Source organism: Balearica regulorum, chromosome 15, assembly GCF_011004875.1.
Source record: "Balearica regulorum gibbericeps isolate bBalReg1 chromosome 15, bBalReg1.pri, whole genome shotgun sequence".
Taxonomy (NCBI): domain Eukaryota; kingdom Metazoa; phylum Chordata; class Aves; order Gruiformes; family Gruidae; genus Balearica; species Balearica regulorum.
This window is the reverse complement of record NC_046198.1, coordinates 438,866-463,630: the sequence shown is the minus strand read 5'-3', so window position 1 is coordinate 463,630 and position 24,765 is coordinate 438,866. Positions and strand designations below refer to the sequence as shown.

At 38.3% G+C, this 24,765-nt stretch overlaps 2 protein-coding genes across 5 annotated transcripts in view; one reads left to right on the top strand and one right to left on the bottom strand.

Moving 5' to 3' along the window:
* The window catches only part of TMEM204 (transmembrane protein 204), a 32,806-nt gene extending 30,528 nt beyond the window's left edge, over positions 1-2,278 (top strand). The window contains exon 3 of the mRNA XM_075767289.1: positions 90-2,278. Within this exon, the coding sequence (XP_075623404.1) occupies positions 90-334 (245 nt within the window). The 3' untranslated portion in view covers positions 335-2,278. The remainder of the gene's footprint in view (positions 1-89) is intronic.
* IFT140 (intraflagellar transport 140) overlaps positions 1-24,765 on the bottom strand; it is a 97,109-nt gene that overhangs the window by 52,580 nt on the left and 19,764 nt on the right. For 3 of the 4 annotated variants that reach the window (XM_075767230.1, XM_075767231.1, XM_075767228.1), the window contains exons 6-18: positions 23,178-23,353; positions 22,000-22,091; positions 20,131-20,237; positions 19,172-19,320; positions 15,508-15,711; positions 15,075-15,147; positions 13,469-13,560; positions 12,459-12,586; positions 10,671-10,788; positions 10,106-10,233; positions 7,408-7,555; positions 5,686-5,817; positions 2,586-2,782 (exon numbers count right to left, since the gene is read on the bottom strand). In XM_075767230.1, coding sequence (XP_075623345.1) covers positions 2,586-2,782; positions 5,686-5,817; positions 7,408-7,555; positions 10,106-10,233; positions 10,671-10,788; positions 12,459-12,586; positions 13,469-13,560; positions 15,075-15,147; positions 15,508-15,711; positions 19,172-19,320; positions 20,131-20,237; positions 22,000-22,091; positions 23,178-23,353 — 1,744 coding nt within the window. The remainder of the gene's footprint in view (positions 1-2,585; positions 2,783-5,685; positions 5,818-7,407; positions 7,556-10,105; positions 10,234-10,670; positions 10,789-12,458; positions 12,587-13,468; positions 13,561-15,074; positions 15,148-15,507; positions 15,712-19,171; positions 19,321-20,130; positions 20,238-21,999; positions 22,092-23,177; positions 23,354-24,765) is intronic. The other variant, XM_075767232.1, reaches the window with a different exon arrangement.

Below are 24,765 nucleotides of genomic sequence, written 5' to 3'. Positions count from 1 at the left end.
GACTTGTGAATGTTGGCCTATGGCATCTTGCTGCTACAGAAATTCAAGAGAGTAACACATTAAAAATAATTCTCACATTCTCCCTGCAGGTTTTGTTCTGGTTATCGGATTGGTGACTTTCTACCGCATCGGACCATACACCAACCTCTCTTGGTCTTGCTATCTGAACATTGGAGCCTGTCTTTTGGCCACGCTGGCAGCTGCCATTCTCATATGGAACATCCTTCATAGGCGTGAGGACTGCATGGCACCCCGGGTCATTGTCATTAGCCGTACCCTGACCGCTCGGTTTCGCCGTGGCCTGGAAAACGACTACGTTGAGTCACCGTGCTGAAAGAGTGGACTTGAAAGGGGAAAGATCTCCAAGGGGATCTGCATTGGAGTTGCTTTCTATAAATATATGCTATAATTTAAAACTAAGGGTTGAAAGACATCACAAAGCTCACTCTTGTGGGCAGAGGCCCTCAATTATTATTTGGATGGGCTCCATCTATATACATATGTATAAAACACATAATTTTATATATATTATATTATATTGCCCTCTCCCTCTGCTGTACAGCGCAGAATGTTGGATTGTCAGAATCCTGACAGAGCATCACAGCCACATGTCAGCAGGGTCAGCTGTAGCAGACACAGAGCGTATGCAATGAGAATATAGAAAAGAGGCAGCCAAACACATTTCCTCTGTCTGCATAAGGTTATCTGATCCCTAACAATAATGTAAAAAGCTATGGGAGACCAGTAACAATAGCTTTGGAGTTAACAGGCAATCTGAGAAAGCAGAAAACTCACTATAGATTTAGTGATGATTTTAACAGCTGTTTAAATTTCATGAATCTTTAGATTTTCCATGACCCCTCTTCAAGAAACTTCTTGTTAGCTGCAACACCAGCTCCCCAGCCACAGCATAGCCCAGACAGCAAAAAGCAAAAGCAGCTCTAACCATTCTAATTGTAAAGTAAGGGAATGCAGAAGAATTAAGTTGCATTTTTTCAGACACTTCTTTTGTTACCTGAGACAGAGGTTTGGCTTTTTCCTATACGTAAACAGACATGCCATTAAAAAAGAAAAGGGTACGCAGCTAGAACAGGCCATACACATCGCTGAAAAATCTACTTCAGTGTTACAATGAGGGCAAATACCTACAGAAGTTGTTTACCTGGACTCCCTAATAATCACAGATACTATTAACTTACATTATTGGAAACGATTACGAAGAAGAGACATTTCAGCCCAAATGAATTTCTTTTCTTCCCAGCTTGCTTTAAGATTTGCTGTGACATTTTCAGATTAGAGTGCTATGTCAGGACACCCAGCTCTGCCCAGCAATGCTCAGAGGCACATAATACAGCGAATACTGGAGAAAGTAACTGCCACTCAAGCACCCAAATTGGAGAATAAGACATATATACAGGACTTAAGCACGAGATTTAAAAAAGACCTGCCTGGTAACTTAATGTGGTAATGAAAATAATTAGTAGCTTTGGAATTAGGCATAATGTTTATAAGCCTGACCCTGAGAAGCATGTAGGCTCACAAAAGCCACGTGTACGTAACTTTCAGGAAGAAAAAAACAGGTCGAAAACTATTATGCAGAAATACGTAGGATACAGGAACTAGAGGCAACGACGGATATTTTAAAACTCTAAGGATGCTACTTTGAGCACAGTTACTGATAGGTTTCAAGGACCGTGAGCTGTGAATGTTACAAATTCTTTAGGACTGTTGTGTCAGTCCCGGCTGAGTACACTGCTTTTCTTCTTCATCGTTATTTCCACCATACTTTCCCACTTTGTTAAAATGTGATCATCAAGCTGGCTCTTGAGTTCTGTTCTGCACTCAGTTCTGATGTAATAAGAAACTCAACCCCAACTGCTGCTCTGCACCACGTTCCAAGCGAGCAACACTCTGCAGAGACTGATGCTCTAGAACAACTGCATTGTTCTAGACTATCAAGGTAGAATACCATAAAGCTGACAAAGAGTTTCTTCTAGCAGTAGGTTTGTAAAAACCAACTAAGATTTGTATTCATTTGCCTGCATTACTTTCTGGAAAATCTTCTCTAGAAATAATATGCTATGATTAATTGCAGGGTTTTTTTAAAATAAAATATTGGAATATTTAAAAGACATTATATTATTTCGTCTAATATTGCAATATCCATATTATAATAATGTACTTTTAAATTTAAAAATCAGCTATGTGGTCGGTAAATTTGTAATACTCAGTATTACCGTGATTATTTTAGATGTATAAATAAAGTTGTGAATGTTCATTTTCTTCTAGTGATAACGTGAGATTTTTGCCATTCAAACACAGAATAAATGCTGCTATGAAACATTTTCTCCCGTTTAGTAAAAAAGAAAATCACAAAGCTTGCAACATCTTGCAGACAAAGAATAAGCAGAGAATACATTAAAATGTCTGTAAGATAAAGATATTTCATCTTGTTAAAAATGAAAAGGACAATGAAATAAGAGGGGTAAAATGTAAAGAGAATTTAGGAGGATCAAAGCTTCATACAAGCTTCTAATGAAAATAAACTGTACCCATAAATAAATACATACTCATATTTACGATACCTTTTTATCAGCTTAATAGATTTGAAGGCCTCATCCATGTCTCCAGCAGTAAGATAGAAGCTGAAGTTCAGCATGGCATCCCGGGTAGTCTTATCACAGTCTCCTAACCCAATGAAATCTCTCATGGGTCTTCTCGCAACCATCTGAGAGACCTTTACTGAGCCAGACTCTGCTTCTCCTGTCTCAGCTTCTCCTGGCTAAAATGAGAATGTTACAACTTAGGTATCAAGTAGGTTGAAACTTCCTCCTTTGTACGTGTAATTAATTACATTACTTCCGCTACAGTCCCAAGTTTTCTATTTCTGCAGGACCATGATCAATAGTTGCAATGTTTCAGAACTTCCTAGAAAATGCCCCAAGATATAGAATGTCGTAGAAGAGATCAGCACATCACAACGAACAATCACAGTAAGCCAGTGATAGTTTGGGGATTGGTAATATACCACAGGAGAAACAGCCTCCTATTATTATTGTCATCATCATCATCACCATCATCATCATCATTATTATTACTACTACTACTATAATAGCAACTATTATTTTAAGTCCACAGATTTCTGGAGATTTCAGATAAACATTTCTCTAAGGTTAGTCTCTTCTCAAAAATGAGTCTGCTGTTCTGAAAATTAACTATATAGACCCAATTCTTTTATTCTTGCCTTCATGTGAAGCTTATGAATGCTAAAGCTCAGATACAAACCTTCCCCATACAACTGGCAGTTCTAGAGCCTCTGGAGCTTCGCTGATACTTTCACCAGTCATTGAAAGGCAGCTCAAAGCAATTTCACCATTATTCAGAAAAATATTCAAGTCAATCATCAATATCAAATGATGTGTCTAGAGTGTAACAAGGAAACTTTCACAAGCCAAACACAGTGGAAGATCATCCGAATCACTGTTGTGCTTTAACCCCAGCCGGCAATTAAGCACCACGCAGCTGCTCGCTCACTCCTTGCCTCCCTGGTGGGATGGGGAGGATAATTGGGAAAAAAAGTGAAACTTGTGGGTTGAGATAAAGACAGTTTAATAGGACAGAAAAGGAAGATGATTATGCTGATAATAATGATGATGATAACAACAACAACAATAATAATAGAATATACAAACCAAGTGATGCACAGCACAATTGCTCACCACCGCTAACTGATGCCCAGCTAGGTCCCGAGCCGCGGCACCCCCTAGCCCCATTCTTCATCAGTTTATACCCTGAGCATGACGTCACAGGGTATGGAATACCCCTTGGGCCAGTTTGGGACAGCTGTCCTGGCTATGCTCCCACCTTCTTGTGCGCCTCCTCACTGGCAAAGCATGGGATGCTGAAAATTCCTTGTCTTAGTATAAACATTATTTAGCAACGACTAAAACATCAGTGTGTTATCAATATTATTCTCATACTAAATCCAAAACACAGCACTATACCAGCTACTAGTAAGAAAACTAACTCTATCCCAGCTGAAACCAGCACAGTCATGAAGGACACCAAATTTCACATATACTCTACCCCAATTGTATAGTTAGATGAGATAACTAAATATGAAGGTTTATAGAAGCCAATAAAAAATAGTATTCTATTATTATACAATGAAAGTATTAGATACTGTAAAATCAAAAGTGCAAATGCATTTGACTGCAATTTGGGGAACTTCTGGACCTAGGGCAGAAAAGACATTATAATGAATAAGGAGAAACCCTGGAATGAAACTTGGTCAAAACAGACTTGTTGCATCAACTCGACTGGCTATATTTAAAGCACTCTGTTCATATACTAAATCATGTTGCCAAAATGAATCATTATATAGCAAGTAATTTAGTAACTAAGATACAGTAACCTACTGAGGGAAGAGAACGGAAACAGAAAAGAGAAAAGCAGAGAATGAAGGAAGAGGAGCAAAATAATGCAGATACTTACAGGTTTATAGACATGTCCCCTCCGAAAAAACAACTAATGGCAGCAATAATCCATACAGAGTTAAAAGGAAAAAACAACAAAAAAAAGAGACGTAATATCAAAGTAAAATAGCATGAGACATGATGGTGTGAAGTGTTAAAAGAAAGATTAGAAAATGCAGCAGATCACCTTTGACCTTTCAAATTAAGGGAAAACGGAAAGTAAAAGAGAGGGCAACTCTAAATGCTAGATCTGCACAGGAAGAGCGACAACAGTCAGTTCTTTGGAAAGGGGCTAAATTGCAAAGTACTGCTCTGAATCTAAATACATTAAGTAGAAAAACATCTAGATACATTCTCCCTGTTTAACTCTGCTCCTAAACTACACGAAATTAGATTTATGTGATCACATTGGTCTGTCTCATTCAGAAAATTTAGAGGATTAGAAGTCTCATTAAGTTCCTGCAGATTTTACAAAAATAAATGCCTTCGCAGAATAAACAGACTCAGTTAAGCTCCCTCTACAAGAAGGGAGCAGTGCAAATCATCATTTTAACAGGCACTGAGGAACTTGGGTCACAGCTTAACCAGAAAACCAATCTGTAGCTAAAAGAGGCTTCATTTCTTCCAGTATGCATGGAATTATGCATGGTATTTACCTAAGATGCAAACAACTTTGGATTCATATTGAAGTTTAAGAAGTTAAAGCATGCATTCCTGGTATTTGTACACGCAGGCATTTGGTGATAGTGCAAGATGAGTATTCTTGCTCTCTTTGGTATTCTGTGGGGATTAAGCTCCCTTCCAACAAGGAAGTGGGTTGCTTCTGCTGAAGCTAGTAGGAAATGTCCCCTCTTATAGCCTACGTAACACAGCCCCCCCTTACTTGCAATAGGCACGGTGACTATGTAAAGTAGAAAGAGAAATGTTTTTCACATCCTTTTTTTAATTGCATTCCCTGGTAATTACTGTGTATCCTATGCTTGTACGTCGCATGCAGTTTGCAACATCCATGAAAAGCCAATTCAGTACAATTCCCACAATACTGCCAAGTACGCCCACACCAAGAATTATCTTTACGTCATTTCTACATATGATGCAGCAACTGCCATTGCAGTTGCTCTTCTTACCCCAGACTCAGTTTGGTTAAATTTGATCCCTAGGCAGCGAAAAGTCTGAACTTATGGGAAGGAATTGTGAAAGATTTCCTCACCTTTTTTGCAAAGTAGTAATGTGGCACCTCTATGCCCAGAAGAACCTGGTAGGATGAAGGCAAGGGAAAGCTGTCCTGAAGCAAAAGGCCATGCTCTTCAGTACTGAAGAATGATATAATCCAAACATCCATCTGGAAAAGGAAGCAAAGCATTGTTTTGGTTTTATGCTGCAATATCCTTCTTTCATTTTGTTTTTATTTTCCATATTCACTTGGCAGAGCCTTCTCTTGAAAATAATATGACATATACATTCACACACACCTGCTGGAGAGCGCAGAGCACCACGCTTCCCCCCAACGGTAAGTAGCCAACAACACATTCTACATCACAGCTTGTGTTGCTACTGCAAAGGGACCTCCACCTGTGCCCTTCAGGAACCAACTTCACCGACCACAAAGAGGGACGTCCCTGGCCACAGACTGCTACTCTAGATGTTTCACTAACAAACCTGACTCAGGTCAAAGAAATACTCCTAACTGTTTTAAATGTTTTTGGTTTTTTTTTAATACTATATTATTTCTATTATAATTTCAGCAGCTCACTGACTCTTTTGAGTTCCTGGGGAAAATACCAGCCATTTAAAAATAGTTTCTGGAACACCTTGAATATTGACCTGACTGAAGTCAAAATGAAACATTTATTTCCAACTAAAATTAATCAGATTTCTCATTCCTTAAAGGATAAGCATAGAGTTAAAAGTTCTGTTGAATAAGGGCCAAAAAGTAAGTTGGATTCCTTTCATATCTTTTTATTTTTCAACTTTATGTAGAAGCCAAACATTTGTACTTGTGTACATCAGGAATATTAGGTTGAAGTGTTCTTCTCTTTGTTAGAAGATCCTAGCAAGATCTTTTGAGACATCCCTATTACATTCCTCCTTTCTACCTTGATCTTCCCACGATTTTTTTAAAGTCATTTCAACCAACAAAAGATACAAAGAGCTTTCTATCTCTAATTGGAAGAGGTTTAACTAAAATTGTGCACTAATTAGAAAACTTTTAAATCAACATGGACATTTCAAATCAATGGAATGTTTATGAAGGACAGGCAGTTGTTTACAGACAAAATGGTAAGGACTGCTACAAGCACATTAGCAAGGGAAGTGGGGAAGAATTGTTGGTCTGATGAAATAATTTTTTTATTAGATCATTTCTGATCAATAAAAATTAAATCTTTTTTTCTAGTGTAAAAAAGACCATAAAAGAGAATTTGGGAAGTACCATAAAGATGTACAATGTCTGCCCAGCAAAGCAGAAGATGGTAAGAACAGGGTGGGAAGAGTGTATTTCACTGTTCGCTTTAACAGTAGGGTCCCTGTTATTCTATCAAATTAATTCTTGCTGCTAAAAGTGGACTCAAGATTAAAAAAATCTGCATTATTTTTTAAAAAATGAGAATATCAAACCTCTAGATTATCAATTCACCCATTAATGTCACTTGAAAAACTGTAGTCCAGATACAAGCTTGCATTATGATCACCCTCAAAATTGTAGCATAGATAAAGAAATCACCTCTTTTTCTTTGTCACTGTATGCAAGCTAGGGCTAAAACCAAAAGCTAATGTACAGCGCGTGCCTGAAGCCACAGACACCAAACATGTAGTTTCACTACTCACTTTTGTACAAGATATAGTACCTACTCCCCCATCCTTAATGAAGGACCAATGATTTATTACTTGGACATGTAAAGCAAGGTAAAACAACCAAACAAAAAGACCATACTGTGCTCTCAGTCTGGTTTTTCTTCTGATCTGGAGATTGTAGGCCTGCTTCAAGAATTGCTTCACATACAAAAAGTCTCGGTTCACTCTGGTCCCAGAAATGGCAAGCAGGGATGTGACTGTGCAACTCTGGATATTCCACAACAGACCTATCAAAAGACAAGAAAAAAATGTAGAGACAAAATAATTCCAGCCCATTCAGTGCATGCATGTAAATAAAGGACTAGCCAAGGGATAATTTTCAGATGATGATCGGTTATCTACACCAGTACCTCTGCATTGTAACATTAACCATATACATCTTCCTACCTCCTAACACTTTACACCCGGCAATGCCACTTTTAGTTTGTTCTCTATACATTAACCATGACTACAGGACATAAAGCATTTCCATAGAAAAAAAGCTGGCACTGCCGCAAATACAAATAGGCACCCAAAATCTGCCTCCACTGAGATGACACGTCCTACAAAAATACTTGAACATCCTTCCAATGATCTACCTTAGTGAATGCTACCGGTGTAGGTGCCGTAACATGGGCACTACCTCAGCTCTGTCTTCTTGTGGGTTTTACAACCTGCCCCAAGGTGCTTATTGCCAGCACTGCCAGAAATGCCTGGCCAGGTTAAAGACAGCTTGAGCACACTGATGTGCGTTTAGATAAGCAGTAGAGAGTTTCTAGTCCATATGCCTCACGTTCAAATCCAGCTAAGCAGCGGTCATAAGAGATCACAACTAGACAATTGTGATTAAACTGATGGGGAAAAAAAAATAAGAAATTAGTTTGTATTCTCAGGCAACAGATCTCTCAACTGAGAGGTCAGCAAAGAGACCAGGGCGTGCAGCATGATTGACGCTTTGAACTGCTGAAGTTTTCGGTGCTGAGGGAAACTGCAGAGTTGCAGCCGAATCTGACCTGCAGCTGGGGAACTTCAGTCTCCAGATATGCCGTTGTTCATTCGCTTTCCTCAGTACCGTGCTTGACCTTCAGAGTGTGTAAGAAGAATTCCGAGGCACCGTGAAATAGCACGTTAAGCACAAGAACAACCCCTGCAGCCTTAGGAAAGCCACTCTCTGGCAGCAGTTTAAGTAAGAAACATCTTACTGCCTCCTTCGGGCACTTAAACACTACTTCAGTGCCAGTCACGTTAAAACTCTAGACGTACAGAATCAGACTATTTTAGCAATGGCTTAGGTTTCTTCTGAAAAAATACAGAATATAAGTGTCAAATTTTTAAAAAAGAGAGAAACCAAAGATATCATTAAAATATTTTTCTCATTTGCTGTCACCACTGATGGGTGGACTTTGTGGGGAGGATTGGAGTAGGGCTGGAAGGCAAATTAAGGGAGAGATTCAAAGGAATGCAGAAATACATAATGTCCTACCCATGCCACTGAATTAAAAATAAACTACTTGCAAACTGAAAAGCAGTATTTGTGTAAAAAAAAAATGGGAGTGTTTAGATTCTGTCTAAGAAGACAGAGGAGGAGAAGTAGTGTAGATTATTTTTTGGTGAGTTTACTCATTCCAATTTCAAGATACTCTGAAGTGAAGCACAGATAAATTGATTGTTCACGCCAACACCATCTAGCATTTAAATACCAGTGAAATAGTATTACTAGTTTGTGGTGGCCCCTGTTGGGCTGCACAAGATACTACACTTGAAAACAACTTTCTCCCTACTCATTATTACACTTGGCATAACTGACCAAGACATAAGGCCCCAAATTTGCACTGTCCTTAGTTTCTGATGAGCTGGGTAGTTTCTTCTGTTTTTCAATGATAAGGAGAGTAAATCCTTTTTTGTTTGTAATATCTATAGCAGATAATTACTAAAAAAGCAAACCACCTTCTATTCTAATGCTGTTCTTTCTTAAGAAAAATACAGTCAGAAAAATTATTGTAAAACCAGATGGGAATTTGTACCCTAACATTCCACCGTACTTCCATGAGAATTCCTAGTTCACTGCATTTTGTTGCCCTAGGATTTCTAATGTAACAGCTTGTATGAAAACAAAGCTGTCAGTTCTGAACAGACGTTGCGTGAGGTTTTATCCATACAAAACCATCCTTTATTGGACTTAAAAACTAACTTTTTTCCTAGGAGGAGGTTCAGATTGTCCTCTTTTCAGTTCCTACCCTGTAAACTCTCCATGGAAGAGTAGCTTTCCAAGCTACTTTCTTTTTTCTTTTTTTTTTTTTTTTTTAAGATCACGATCCTGATTCCAGTCATATAATACCTCTATGCATACCCTCCCAATACCCAATCATCCTCCTCTCAGAGATCTCTTGAGCCAGATATGGCTTCCACACATCTCCTAACTCTCACTGCATTTCTCTTCTATGAATTTGTCCAATACCTCCATGAACTCTTCCTTCATCATCTATAACTTCCTTTGGCAAGAAGTTCCTTAGCTCAGCTGCATGTTGTCTGAAGAACCACATCCTCCTGCTTACTTTGAATTTGCTTTCTGATACCTTCATTTGATACCCCCTAGTTCATGTATTGGAAGAGATAGGGATGCAGGCTGAATGACATACATCAGCTTTAATTAATTCTTTAGAAATAAAATAATTAAATTTGTACAAGCTCCTACACAAAGACAGAGGAATGCCAGTATCCAGGTGTTGCTTGTCTTCGTAGGGCAGGTTCCTATCTTAAATCCACAAGTAATACTACTCGAAATAAAAGCTTCTTACTTGTCAGTGCCTTGTCCAGAAGAAAGCTTCTCTCTACCATTTCCCTGTTCAGCCTTCAAATCAAAGAGTGTAACTTTGTCCATTTCAACATCATAGAAACAGATCTTGGAATCAATGTTCCCATCCGCCTACAAGAAGGGAAAACAAGTTGCTGAAGTATGCAGCCAAAAAGAAAAAAGGTAAAGTCCAGATGGTATGGTTATCTCCTCTGGTTCACTCAGTTTTGTTTGCTGGTAATCACAGAAGAACATTCTTTGGAAGAAATATCAGAAAATTTCTTGCTGTTTTTCTATTCTAGCAAGTTAACCTTTGGTTTCTTTCAAACATTACAAAGTAGCTTTTGTAACTAAAATACTGATGCCTTTTCTGGGTGGTTGTTCTCACCAAATGTACAAAACCTTAACATACCTTAATTTCAGTGTTCAGTTACATGACAGACATGACATTTCAAGACCCGTGCACAGCATAGAACATGTAGGTTTATTTCTGAGAAGTAGATCTTGTGTCTTTAGTAATTTTGAACTGGACCAGTCTATAGGGTGGTATGTGAAGAACTTTGCCTCACCTTGCTAACCAGGATGCTGACTTTATTGCCATTAGCATTGCATTTGACAGATGCAATGCCTCCAAGGCCAGGAAACAGCTCACAGAAATTCTTGCTATTGCAGTGCACTTTTGCCTCTCTGTGGAAAGGAATAAACTTAAATCATGAGGTGGCAAGCAACTGGCAATATGCATCAGCCAAAACAGTTTTCAAATTATGGGCAAGATTTTTAAAAACAAACTATTTCTACCTTATGACACCACTGCCCCAGACTCCAGCTTCCTCTCCAGAGAATTGCTGCAACCTGCCTTTCTTTCAGGAAGAAGTTAATGAGACACTCTTTCCTCAATGAATCAACAAGAATAAACTTCAATGCTCCTACAGAATTCCCAAAACAGGGCTACACAGCAAGAACATCCTACAGAATTTTTAATTTAGAGGTCTGTTTTTCCTACGTAAGTTGGACAGTACCATGAATGTTGAATATAGCCCATCACATAAAAGTTCTGTGTATGGAAAACACGCTGTGGAGCAGAAGTAAAGCAATGTCATTGGGGGAGTGGTATTTATATCATCCTACTGGTCACTTTCCCTCTGTGCCTAAGTTCCCAAAGACTGCATCATTCACATACATAACACCCATCCCTCCCCCCACCTCACCCACCCTGCTTTTTTTATGATCTCAAAAGAATCTTACCGCTGGTATAGACACAAGCCCAGATATCATTCAGCAACAAAGAGGACAAATCTCATGAATCAAAATAATGCAACAGAAACGACAGTAATTCAGACACGTGATACAATCCCATGAAAAAAATCTTTGATTCTGTAAAAATTACATTCTTGGGTGACATGTTTAGACCTCTAATTTGTTCTAAGTCACCTATGATTGCTTTGAAATTGAAGAGCGCTGTCTGTCATCATTTGAGAAGGGGTATTTTCATTACTAGCCACACAAATTTGACATAGCACGCAGGACTTAAGCTACTTTTTCTCCATGATCAAACATCATAATCCAATATTTGTGCTAGTTACAACCTGCCCAAATCCAATAACCTTCAAATTGTGTCCCATGTGGAATATGTGCTATCTCAATACAGGTAACAGGTTTCCAAGTGGGTTAACTAACTAGACTTTAGCAATCCTCTGGTGACAGTATGTGAGGAAGAACAGAATTCATTTCACTCCTGAGGTTTTTCAGGTTTTCAAAATTACATTTGCCATTAGGAGATAAATTTTCCAACTGAAGGTCATGGCAGGTGTATATCTTTTTCATGCCACAGCTGTTTGTCAGCATGGGAACACACAGTAAAGTTTGAACAAAGTCAAGTAAACTTCCCTCTTAACCTAAACAGGAGGAAGAAGAGAGCGTCCACAATTCTAGGTTGACTTCCTCCATGGATTCACTGAATTAAGTTTGTTGATTTATGAGGAGATACGAGACGTAGCTTTTTTTTTTTTTTAATTTCAGCTCTTCTGAGATTAAGGTCTTGGTCCCGTTATCAGCAGAAACATGTGACATCTTTGTCTTGACCCTCCATAAATTCTCAACCCACTTTCAAATACACACAAATATCCCTCACAATAATTATTATTGTTATCGTTACTCATCCCATGATTTGTCTAATAATTCTGTGGCTCTTCCCTGGCTTTAGGGACAGGCCATCAGTTCACATAGGCTGCATGTATTGTCTCAAGATTCAAAGTGGCAACCACATTTCATCAGATCAAAACCAATTAAAGATTCCTCCCTCCCCAGAAAATATACATTGAATTATAAACAGATGTTGTTAAAAGGCTTATTAATACCTGCGAGAGAGATCAAAGATTTTAAAGTGAGCCAAATCAGTTCCCACAGCCAGGAAATTTCCGCAGACATCCAAGAGGCACGGATTCCCCTCTGCTTCAGAGAACACCAGCAGCTGTTTAACTGTGCCCTGAGAAGAAACATGTAACACCAGGTTTGTGTGTTCAGAGTCTAACTAGAAGGGACTTATTGGCACCAAGTTAAGTAATTAATTGCTGAACTTTTAGGTTAGATAAATCTCTACTAGCAAAATTAAACAAACTACACACACACACCCCCACACACACCCACCACACAGTCTCTACAAATGCAATCTGTGTTTCAGGTTGAAAACTGGATGTATAGCCTCCAAAAAAGTAAAAATTTAGAGGTATCCTTCTGCAATAATTTCCTCGTTAATAATACAACTTTTTTCCAACTAAGAGGGACACAGAAATACAGGTCCCTGAAGGTCCTTTAATATACAGCTGCAAAAATAAATATATGAATTAAATCAGTCCTTATTGTGATAAATCTCACCCTTTCTTGAATACAATATTTATTTCTTAAATAAAATTATGTATCACAGAACTCTGATAATTAGATGTCTCTTTTTGGTTCTCATGGACTATCAGAGACTGCAAAGGTTAAGCAAAAGATTCTGTAGCGACACACAGAATGTGCAGGGGGGTGTTTTTCATTATCTTATGAGAATATTCAGTATGTTCACTTTCCTGTCAGTAATATACATATTCAACCTGCATGCAATTTTGATTCTCTTAAAGGCCCTTACAGAATTCTGTTTTCTTTTAGAAATACTTACTAGTTACAGTGCAGTAGCGTTTAAAGTGACAGACTTTTTAAAGAACACAAAATGTCAAAGGTCTTTCTGCTGAAATACTCAAATTATTTTTTCTATGACGAAGATGAAGTTAATAGATTTACAGAACATACACTTAACTTTTAAGCTGTAACACCAGTCTTTGAAAACAATAAGGCTTATTTGTCACTTCGTGGTTTCATCAGCCCTTACCTGCCAAGTGCGGACCTGGACCCGATACGGCTCAACTGTGTACAGATTTTCTCCATGTGCGGACAGAACTGGAGAGTCACAAAGAAAAGCGCCTGGAACAATCACAGTAAAGCCATCATTATAACAAACAGATTTTTTAAAAGGAAAAAACAAAGGAATTTTGACTAAAAGCATTCCATGTCCACTATCTTGCACCAAATCCATTTTTCAGTCCGTCAGTCTCTACTGATTCCCAAAGTCCTTGGTGTTGCAGCCTTCTTCCATTCTGCCACTACAACCAAAAGCTGAGATTCCTACTGAAAACAGGTATTTTGTGCGCTCTGCCCATGAAAGCAAGTGGGAGAGGAAGGGGAAAGAGTTGATATGGGGAGTGAAAGAAAAAAACACTAGTGCAAACTAGACCTCTAGAACTAGAGGTTCCATTAAGAGAATTCCTTCCTTCCTTCATTGAACTACAACTGAAGAGTTGGAATCTGTGTAAGAAAAGTGGCTCTTAAATAATTTCATGAGTGTTGTAGACTGTTGGGACCTTGGTGGTACCAATGCACTGATTCAGCATGGGAAAGGTATAAAACAAATGAGTAAATATAGACAAGATAAGCCACTGCTCAGAAAACACTTGATGGTTCTTAAAAGACAAAGCCTAAACTCTCAAGATTTTGGAAGGGATTGATGGAATTCTGCATAACCTGTTTCTCAAGGCAGAAATATTTAGGGATAATTAATCACAGAAAAAAATAATTTATTTGACTTAGAGGTATATACAGCAATTTATGGAACAGATTTTCCTGACAATTAGGACCAAAACCCACTCCTTCCCAGTTCCTACGTAAGTGCTATTTAACCTGGATTACACTTGCTCCCAAGCAAAATAGAAAAGCCTTCAACAGCCATCATCACGACCTATCTGTAGATGGCAACGGGAGCTATGGCTACAGAAGTAGGGAAAAAAAATCTGTTCTTGATCAACTGTTGGAATGATTTACTTAAAAGATAAAAAGAAGCAGCCTTCTCCTCACATCATGTTATGTGCAAGGCCCTATATGATATGCTAGCTGTGAGGATACCTTTCAAGTCTAGGTGTGACAGTCGGGTATGTATCTACCCTGTGGGAAACAGCAACAAGATGCTTAGTTTTGTCAAGGCCAGTCACACCCTTGGATGCCTTAGGAGCTCTATGAATGAAGCACATTTAGTCTTCAGGTGCTTCCAGGATTGGGCTGTAGCTGAACAGGGGTTAAGAGCATATGTATTTTAATTTTATGCCTACAAACGTACATCATCTTTGGTTTTACCTCTGTTGCCACACTGCTACTCATATACAGGAATACCAGCATATTCTGAGGTTAACCCACACACTATATCCCAGCATGTTTAGTGAATAAAGCACAGATACAGGAGTTGGCATTTGAGTTCTGGTTTTGTCAATGATTTCTATACCCTAATCTTTCTATTCTGCAAAATGGGAATATGAAGCCTAATTAGTGTTATAGTATTTTTCACTTTGCACTTATGATAACAGTCTATCAGCTATCACGAATGAAGAGAACATGTAACTTTGAAGGAAGAGAACCATTGCAACTCTGATCGGTGTTCTGAGTCCTACCCGCAGTTCTGAAGGTATCTCCTGAGCACTCAAAGACAGCAACTTGCTTCCCATTCCAGAATACTACAGCATCCTAAACCAATCAAAAAAGCAAAAGAATACATACATTCAGGTTTTTTTTGAATCACACAGGGATTCATGCAATAACACAGCAAGACCTCCCACACAATAGTGACCATTCATTAGTTCCTCTGTATATTGAGCTGGAAGGTTTTTGCTAGCCCAAAAGTTCTCTGGTCAGCCCCCAGAAAATTACTGAGCGATGGTGCTGTCTGAAAATCACCACAGCATCATTGCTACCGTCATAACATTACTTCCACTACACAATAAATTGAATATCAAAGAAAGTTTATATTAAAGACTTGGCAAGTTTGGTCTCCATACCCCTAACTAGGCAAATGATCAAGCAAATAAATGAAAAAACTCAATTAACCTTAGTAGCAAAGACACCATTAACATTCATATCAATGTGAAGACTGTGCGTGGTTCCTGTGCTGAAGATGGTCACATTAAACAAGTTGGGAGACACCTGTACAACAGCCACTTGCTGATGAAAATGAGACGACATGGCCCGCTCACTAAGGATCACCACAGAGCTGATGATGTTCACTGCCAGCAGGTTTTTTCGGGAGCCCCACTGCACACAATGGGAAGAGAAAGAAAAAAGAAAAAAGAAAAAAGAAAAAAAAGAAGAAAAAAGAAAAAAAAAGGCACAACACACAATTTCATCTAAGATCTTTAAGATCTTGAACAGTCACAGCAATGTCCCAAGTCAGATGACAAGGGGTAGGCTAGAATAAACATTTCTATACGTATACAAAGTCCTACTAACTAAATACTATAGCAAATGACTAGGAATTATTACAGATTAAAATTATTATGCTTGTTACCCAGCTACTCAGACTCCCTTAGTGTAAGTAGAGGAGCTGGTTTTCAAACTAAAACCACTTTTCTTTCCAAAGATATTATTGCACTACCTTACATTTACTACTGCAAGAGAGCATCACATATTTAAAGGGCTTAATAATGCTGTGATCTGTAAAAGCAAGTAGCATGCATAGGGGTTTTTTTATTATGATATTCTTTTCTGCAGTTTTGATAGCTCTTTCAGTCAATAGAGTTCAAGTTCCCTAGGAAAGAGTCACATGCATAAAGAAAGAGGTCCAAAAGTACGCTTCTCCCCTTCTCCTGGAAGAATCTCCAGGTTCCAGCTAGCTCTTTTTCAATGAGTTTCTATGAAGGTTATCCTTCCCTCCTTTTAAGATCGAAAAATAGCACCTACACAGAGCAATTCTAAAACTGAAAATACCTTACAAAATTCAATGGGAGAAAGATTTGTTTCCAAGATGGCTTGCAAAGACACAGGTTTTACCATGCAGCTGATGGTAAGCTGACTTTCTATTATTAAAGAGAAAGCAATGCTCCCATTTTCATTCTTTCTTCCTATATTCACAGTCAAACAAGCGTGTCTGACATTGTTTATGTTTATTCCTACCAAAGGATGGCTCTTTCCAGAAAGCGTTGTGGCAACCAGCTGACCACACGTGAACTCTTTGCACATACCACGTTAGCCAGAAGCAATCCAAACTCCAGTCTGGAAGCTATGACTGTGTGGCGGGGGTGTGCAGGGCTGCTACTCCTGAGCTACTACACCATTGACAATGCTCCTCGATAAGCAGAGTCCATAGTTCACTGCACAGCTTCAGCTCAGGACGTCCCTCAGGGTTGGGCCAGGGAACAGGCAGAGGGGCTTGGGGTTGAGTTTTTGTGTGTGGAGGGGTTTTAATCTACCGCAGACCATTCATACACACATACCTGCATGGGCTAGATAAATGATAAAGTTTCTCGGAGCTGCAGAAATTCCCTTTAAAGTCCAAGAACTTCTCTGTCCTTGCACAACTGATAAGCCCTATAAACTCTAGGGATATACCAAGTCTCTAAGGTCTCTGCTTCCCTCCAAGTTATTTGAAGTTACATATTAATTTCCTGGCATACTGATATTTCTGTGGCTATACCTTTCCAGCAACACAGATTTAAATAGTTGTGTTTGGAAATAATTTCATTTTTTTCAAGACCATGATCTAACAAATAAAGTTATTTTGCATGGTTTGTTCAGGGTTTTCTTTTAATGGCACGTAGTTACAATTAACTAGATACTGTGCTGCACAACAGATGAGCTAGAGTGCATTTCCCAAGCACCTCTCTTTTGAGGTCACCATATCAGGTTGAAAGAAGATGAGGTTGGCAAGGAGTCAAATGAAGTTATTGCTGCCCTTTGACATCACCATGGTATATGGCTTTCTGTTCTGAGTTTTTCATGGTAATATTGGAAAAGGCTTTTATAGGAATTACCAAAAGATTCCACACGTAACAATTTTTAAAATCTTTCACAAAATATTTTTCGGAATGCAGGAATGACAACAAAAAATAATCTAGAGTTTCCATAATTAAAGACAGCTTTATAACACGAGATAAAACCACAGCGATTGTTGACAATTGTTTGGCAATGCTTTTGTTTATGCTAACAAACATTGGGAACAAGGTGCTATTTCTGGACAGCGCTCCATATCCTGTTATCTGGAAAATGCTTGAATGGTCAAGCTGACACAAACACCTATATCTCTTCCCTTCCTACAACTTGATGTATGATATACTAACGGCACATGCTATTTCCTATATCCTGGAGCTTTTGTTACTGAAGCATCGTAACAAAAGATTTGGGTTCTCCACTTTAACAGTACTTATGTTTTCATTTTATAAGTAGGACTCTGATACAGACCCTCCCTATATGCCAACCCAGAGGAAGCAAATGTCATTGCATTTAAACACTTTCCATTCTTATGTGAAAACAGAATAAAAGAAAACATGAAATTGCTTTCTCTTGAAAGGCAGTAGAAATATTTGATTTTCATCCTTCTGAAAAATAATGGGTATTGTTCTCACATATAAAGCACAGCAACAGAATAATCTAAGTTATAATGGAAACTCTAAAAAAACTGGAAAAAAATAATAGGGTATAATAAACTAAACAAAAAATGCTGGAGAATCTAAAAGCACAAGCTTTGCCTTTTAGCAGAATGGTGATGGTCAAAAAAGCTAACTATTTGTTAATGTAAAAGTTCTTAAATGTAAATTTACAATTGTAATGCTCAGCATTTCTCTTTTGCATGTATCAAAATGCTAATAAGTAAAGAATGACAATGTTTAAGCTTATTGTGACAAATGAAAATATTTCCAATAAATAAAAATGCTGCAGCCTGACACTTAACAGACAATGGGTTAAAAACTAAATATTATAATGCTATGTATTGTCATAAACTTCAGGATTAAAAATGTTCTAAATAGCAGTAGAAATGCTTTAGAGCATTGGCTTTGCAAATTTGTAAGAGAAAACTTGTAATTCCCATCTAGTCTGACATTGTCACACATAAAAAAAATTATCCAGCAAACAAGAAACATTTTCTGACAAAAAAGCAGATAAAAACATCATTCTGAGTGTAAAAATATAGCATTGACTTCTAGATGGCGCATCTTCTTACCAAAGAATATTTGGTTATAAATACATCTTTTTATTTTTCAACTACCAGTAAGAGCAAACTTTACGTTGAGAAAGCGACTAAAAAAAAATAATTATCTACAAATAAAATCATGCATTTAGTCAGATTTTCTGGCCTGTTATTTTAATATATTTCTGTAAATTAGACATTTCTGACAATCTGTCTTTTCCAGAAAATAATTTCAGGGTGCTGAAACCAAAGGGTTTGTCAATGAGACATATAATGGAGAGATGTTTGGATTTAAGGATGCCAGGACTATTAATTCTCCCAGAGAAAGAGGTGTATTTCAGTGTGTTATCTTGCTGAGTGTTTCAACCCTGCCTGTAACAGAATAGCTACAAATGGGTAATATTTCTGCCCATTTTAATTTTAAAAGTTACTGGATCCTGATGGGTTTTCCTCCTCCGGAGGACAACCAGCCTCTACTGGTGCACATATCCGTATGATAGCGATCATATTCATCTGTTTCACAAAGATGATCTATTCATCTAGCATTTGTGAAGTCCTACTAACGTGCAAGAAGACTCTTTCCTGTCTTACCTTTATCTGAGTGACATTTCCTTCAAGTTCTGTAGGTGCCTGGAGCTTCCACTTCTCCTTGCCCTCCAAAGCCCGTATGCTCTGATCGGATCCTGCTGCTTTCCTCCACATAGCTACTCTCCCTTTGTTAGTACCAGCTGCTAAGAGACCTGCCATTCACAAACCTTTTAGGCATTTCATATCTTAAACTTCAGAAAAAACAAACCCACACTATACAAAGCAGCAGGCAGCCTAGCTCTGGTTCTAAGGTACTGAGAAGAAGCCACCTTCTAGCAGCACCCATTTCTTTGCCTTCCTGCAAACCAGCATCCTAGTCCTGAACTGGAGAAACTTTCTGAAGAAACAATGGGAGAAATTTAACGTGGCAAAACCCAATTTCTAAGCTACCAGATGAAGTTATCTTTTAAATGTATCAAACAATGATTTCATTTTAATCATTTATTTTTGAATAGCTGGTTTTGTTATCACCATGGGCAAGTCACCACTGAACCCATTCTAGCAGACACTAGCTCTGCCTACACTGGCAAACGAGGTGACGCACAGGAGTAGCTCTGTAGAAAATGTCAGGTATAAGGACCTGACGTCCACGCTGTACATGTTTGGTGAGTTCTACTTTGCATTTGCTCTAATGTGGGCTTGTAGACTGAACGCCCATAACATGTTGGGGTGCATTAGGTGTACCCCAGGAGTACTTGTACCAGTTCAGTGTCATCAAAGGGAATCCAGCCTGTGTGCTGGAAGACAACTCCACACTGAGACGAAGTGCAGTGAGTATCGACTGATCTTGTTGTACCTTCCCAAGCACACTCCTGATCTGAACTAAAACGCTCCTACATCATGTGCTGTTACCGAAACCCTCAGTAACAAGACAAACGTACTGAAGCAACTACAGGGCACTGAATGCTGAGGTTTGGCAAGGTTCAGGATCCAGAGATCACAGCTGCCATGTTATTTCTCACCTTTAGCACTGCAGTAAGAAACACAGTTAATACATTCTCCTCCCTCAAAGCCAAATTGCACATCTGGGGAGAGCACATAGTTCTCGTCTCGGTCCAAATCCCAGAACCTAAGGTACACAAAACAAGAGTGTTAACAATGCTTTTCCTTCCAGGTGTCTTGCTAAACACAGTCAATAAGATGCTGTACATGGCATTAATTTGCTATTTCCATAATGCCCAGATCATTCAAATTTTAAAATTAAATTGCCAGCAGCTGCCTCTGGAATGTGAATTTCTTAACAGTCTCCTTCCTTTTCCTTTGACTTTTTAATCTGCGGCATGTTTTGTGATATTCCCCTATGAAGAAAGGAGTCAAAAGCAAACCCAGCTTTAAGAAAAAAAAGAAAAGTAGTGAAGTCTAGTTGCAATCTTCCTCCTCCCTACTTACGTTTCCTCCTCTATTTTAAGAATATTCCTTGGTTAACCAGTAGTCCTTTAGATTCCAGAGTTATTTTCTAGAACTAAACATCAAACATATTCCTTCTTGATACTCAGTCTTTATCACATTCTCACAAAATTAACAGATGATTCTGTCTGATAGTAGCAGATAGAAGGTCAAGAAAGTGAAGTGCTGAAGTTAATGGAATACCTCCACCCCCCAAAAAAAGTCAAAGGAAACAGGTAGAGCAAGTCATAGTAATGACAGGAAAAAAAGGATTTTAAAAGATGCAAAAAGATCAAAACTAGAGAACATGGTAACCTAGCAGCATGTTGAATTACAATACTTAAAGAATTAGGAATAGAAGCATCTGAACTACTTATATTACAGTAACAGAGAAACATCCTGAAAAGCAAGCACGTTCTTTCCCGTTGCTGATGCTATGACTATCCTAAGAATCAGACAATAACAATGGAAAGAACAGCGAAGTGGCTATCTTTTTCATGCTGTCCTGGTTTCAGCTGAGAGGATTAATTTTTCTTCATAGTAGCTAGTGTGGGGATATGTTTCGGATTTGTGCTGGAGACAGCATTGATAATATAGACATGTTTTTGTTCTATGGACTTATTGTTGAGCAGTGTTTACACGAGGCCAAGGCCTTTTCTGCTTCTTGCACTGCCCTGCCAGCGGGATGGCTGGGGGTGCACAAGAAGTTGGGAGGAGACACAGACAGGACAGGTGACCAAAGGGATATTCCATACTATATGATGTCATGCTCAGTTTATAAGGAGCTTGGAGGAAGAGGGGGGGGGCAGCGGCGTTCGGAGCAATGGCGTTTGTCTTCCCAAGTAACCGTTACGCGTGACAGAGCCCGGCTTTCCTGGAGATGGCTGAACACCTGCTTGCCCATGGGAAGTGGTGAATGAATTCCTTGCTTTGCTGTGCTTGTGCGCGCGGCTTTTGCTTTCCCTATTAAACTGTCTTTATCTCAACCCACGAGTTTTTTCACTTTAACTTTTCCAATTCTCTCCCCCATCCCGATGGGGAGGGAGTGAACGAGCAGCTGCGTGGTGCTCAGCTGCAAGCTGGGGTAAAACCACGACACATGCAAAAACCTCAACTGGATATATTTTCAGAAGGAATCAATAACAGCACTCAAGAAAGGACAGATTTGGGTGGTCATGCCTGACAAAATAAAATCACTAGGGAGAAAGACAGATGTATAGAATTAGTTTTTGTTGTCAAGGAAACAGATTTTTTCATTTCATTTCTCTATTTATTTTGAGAAACACAATTAGAAAATATTTGAGTTTTTTCATTATTGGTATAAAAAGTCCCAACAAAACAACAAAAAAACAGTTCAGTAAAATATTCAGTGCATTGTGGACCATAAACCTCTTAGCTGGCACTTCTTATGGGCAGTCAGAACAGCTTTAAAACAGGATTCTTACCTGATGACTGTCTCGCCTAGTGCTGTAACAACAAGGCTGTGGTCTATTAAAATGATGTCTGCAGAATGACCTATCTTCCCACTCAACTTCACCTGTTAACCATAAGTAAATAAATAAATTTACAGAAGGTAGGAGGAACACACTGAAAGAGAGTAAGCATCTGAATTGCCTAGTTTGGCTAAAAAGTTAAAATATAAGAATAACTAGACCTGTCTGTCAGTTCAGATAGACCAATAGTTTCTCTCAGGCAGTGATCACCACTAAACGCATCAAGTATATGATGTATAAGTTTAATAAAAGAAACCTTGTTGTGGGTTAATTAAGTAGCTAAGAAGCAGTTTTTTCTCTTGTACTGGATCTTCTCTTAGAACTTGATAAAGATTGCTTTAAAATGTGAAATACCAAATCTTACTTCTATTCAAAAATAAGTAATGATTAATAAGAAGTGGACACTCCTGTAATACACAAGTGCCCAGTCTTTTTTGATATTAGATAAAAAGAAATAAAATCTTAGGAAAGTGAGGCTTGGGTTCCATCCCTCCAAGCAGTATACTCCAATGGTACAGTATTTGGTTTGAGCCAAGGTGATTATAAGTCCTGGATGAAGTCAGTTTGGGTCCCTATGCAATAATTTTTGGGTCACTACGTTATTATTTGTGATTCTGTGACTTGTGGGTTGCTATTTTTTAAAAGCTTCCTAGCCTTTGCAGCTGTGAAGAACAACTTCACAGTGTGAGAACTAAACCATCTTTCCAATTTGCAAAGACAGTATCATCGAGAGAGATACTGCTCTTACTAATCTGAAAGACAAGACAGCTCTGAGTGACTGATGATAATAAAACCAAGGACACAGATTATCAACTATTTATCCACAAGACATTTTAACAAATATTTGATTATACTGGAATTTTCAATTCTTCTCTAATTCACTAAGACAAGGTAAATGAACTGTAAAGGGGTTAACATAGGGTCAAAATGAAAGAAACTAAGCAAAAACAGGAAAGCAAGATGAAAACCATCTTCCCAAAAATGAGCACATATTTGTTCATCAAGGTATTATCTGAGAAACAAAAATGAAAGTTGATTCATTTGTAAGGAAAAAGGTGATAATCAAAAAACCCTAATGAATACTTATAAAGATTTACCATTGCAACTTCACGCTGTAGTCCGACTCTTACCTTCATGAGCTCTTCTGCCTCTCCCTCAGGAGTAATTGCATGCAAGGATAACTGCAGATTCTCTGTTATTACAACTAAAACATCTCTTTCCTCCATGAACAGAAGCTTTTGGATCAGACTGTCTGTGGACAATACATGCCTTGTCTTTCCTTTCTCATTCACATAATGCACAGAGCCTGTAGCACACATAAACAAGGTATAGTTTTCAGTCAACAGTTTTTAGCTATAAAATCAAAGTTGCTCCTTTCTACCTTAATAAAATATTCCTCAAGAGGCAAAAAGGTAAAAATAACACAATTCTTTTGTCTTCTAGTTTCTCTCAGGATACAGACTACTATCGTTGACCAGAGCAATAACAAAAAAAACTTACTCACTTTTTCCCCATCTAGGAAATCCAGAGAGAAATCGTTTAAATGCCATCATTTAAATAATTTTGAACTACAAGTAAACTTTCTACATATGTGTGCATGAATGATGCCTTCTGAAATATTCACTATTAATAATTATGAAAGAAGAATGGCAGCTAAGAATTGGTACAATTTACACCAGAGTCTAGATTATAGAAAACTGTGGATATGAAGTTCTTCATTTTCTAGAAACACTCCCCCACACACCCATTACAGCTTTTCTGCATTAATTTCACAAGCAAATGGGATAGTGTCTTTCTAAGAACACTGACAACACAGCGTGTGACTTCGTAACTACAGCACCTACCAACATTTTAAAAGCCATTATCATTTTGTTAAGCTGTAATACTGTATAAATCATGCGCAGGTCCACTCAGTGAAAAACCCTAGAATTAGTATAGCCGCTTGCAAAACGTATTACAGAAATCACCCAAAACAAATGAAGTCATTGAAATCTCACAGATCTCATGCCACACACTTATACATAGTTTCTTAGCAAATCATGTTATTATATAAATGTGGCATTTCAAACCAGTGCAAATGAAAAAACCCTATAAAATGAAACAATATTTTCCCCCAAAAGTTGAAGTAGAAAACACAAATGTATAACAATGAACATTAAGGATCCATGCTAAAATGTTGCACCCAAGAGGCAATATGATGTATCTAATTAAAAAGAATATTTTAATTTCCAAAACTCTTCAAATATATTAGCATCCTCTACATTCCAAATACATATATAAAAAAAAAAAAAAAATCAAACTGCTCTCCCACCTCCTCCCACATTGCTTCATTTTCTCCCTGAAATAGAACACTGAACAGATAACTTCATTCATCTCTCCTGTTAAATTACAGACCAGTTTGGGGTGGAAGGGACCTTTACAGCTCATCTAGTCCAACCCCCTGCAGTGAGCAGGCACATCTTCAACTACATCAGGTTGCTCAGAGCCCTGTCCAACCTGACCTGGAACGTTGCCAGGGATGGGGCATCCACCACCTCTCTGGGCAACCTGGTCCAGTGTTTCACCACCCTCATTGTAAAAATTTCTTCCTTGTATCGAGTCTGAATCTCCTGTCTTTTAGTTTAAAATAATTACTCCTTGTAGGTCGCAACAGGTCCTACTAAAAAGTCTGTCCTCAGCTTTCCTGTAGCCCCTTTAGGGACTGGAAGGGACTCTTAA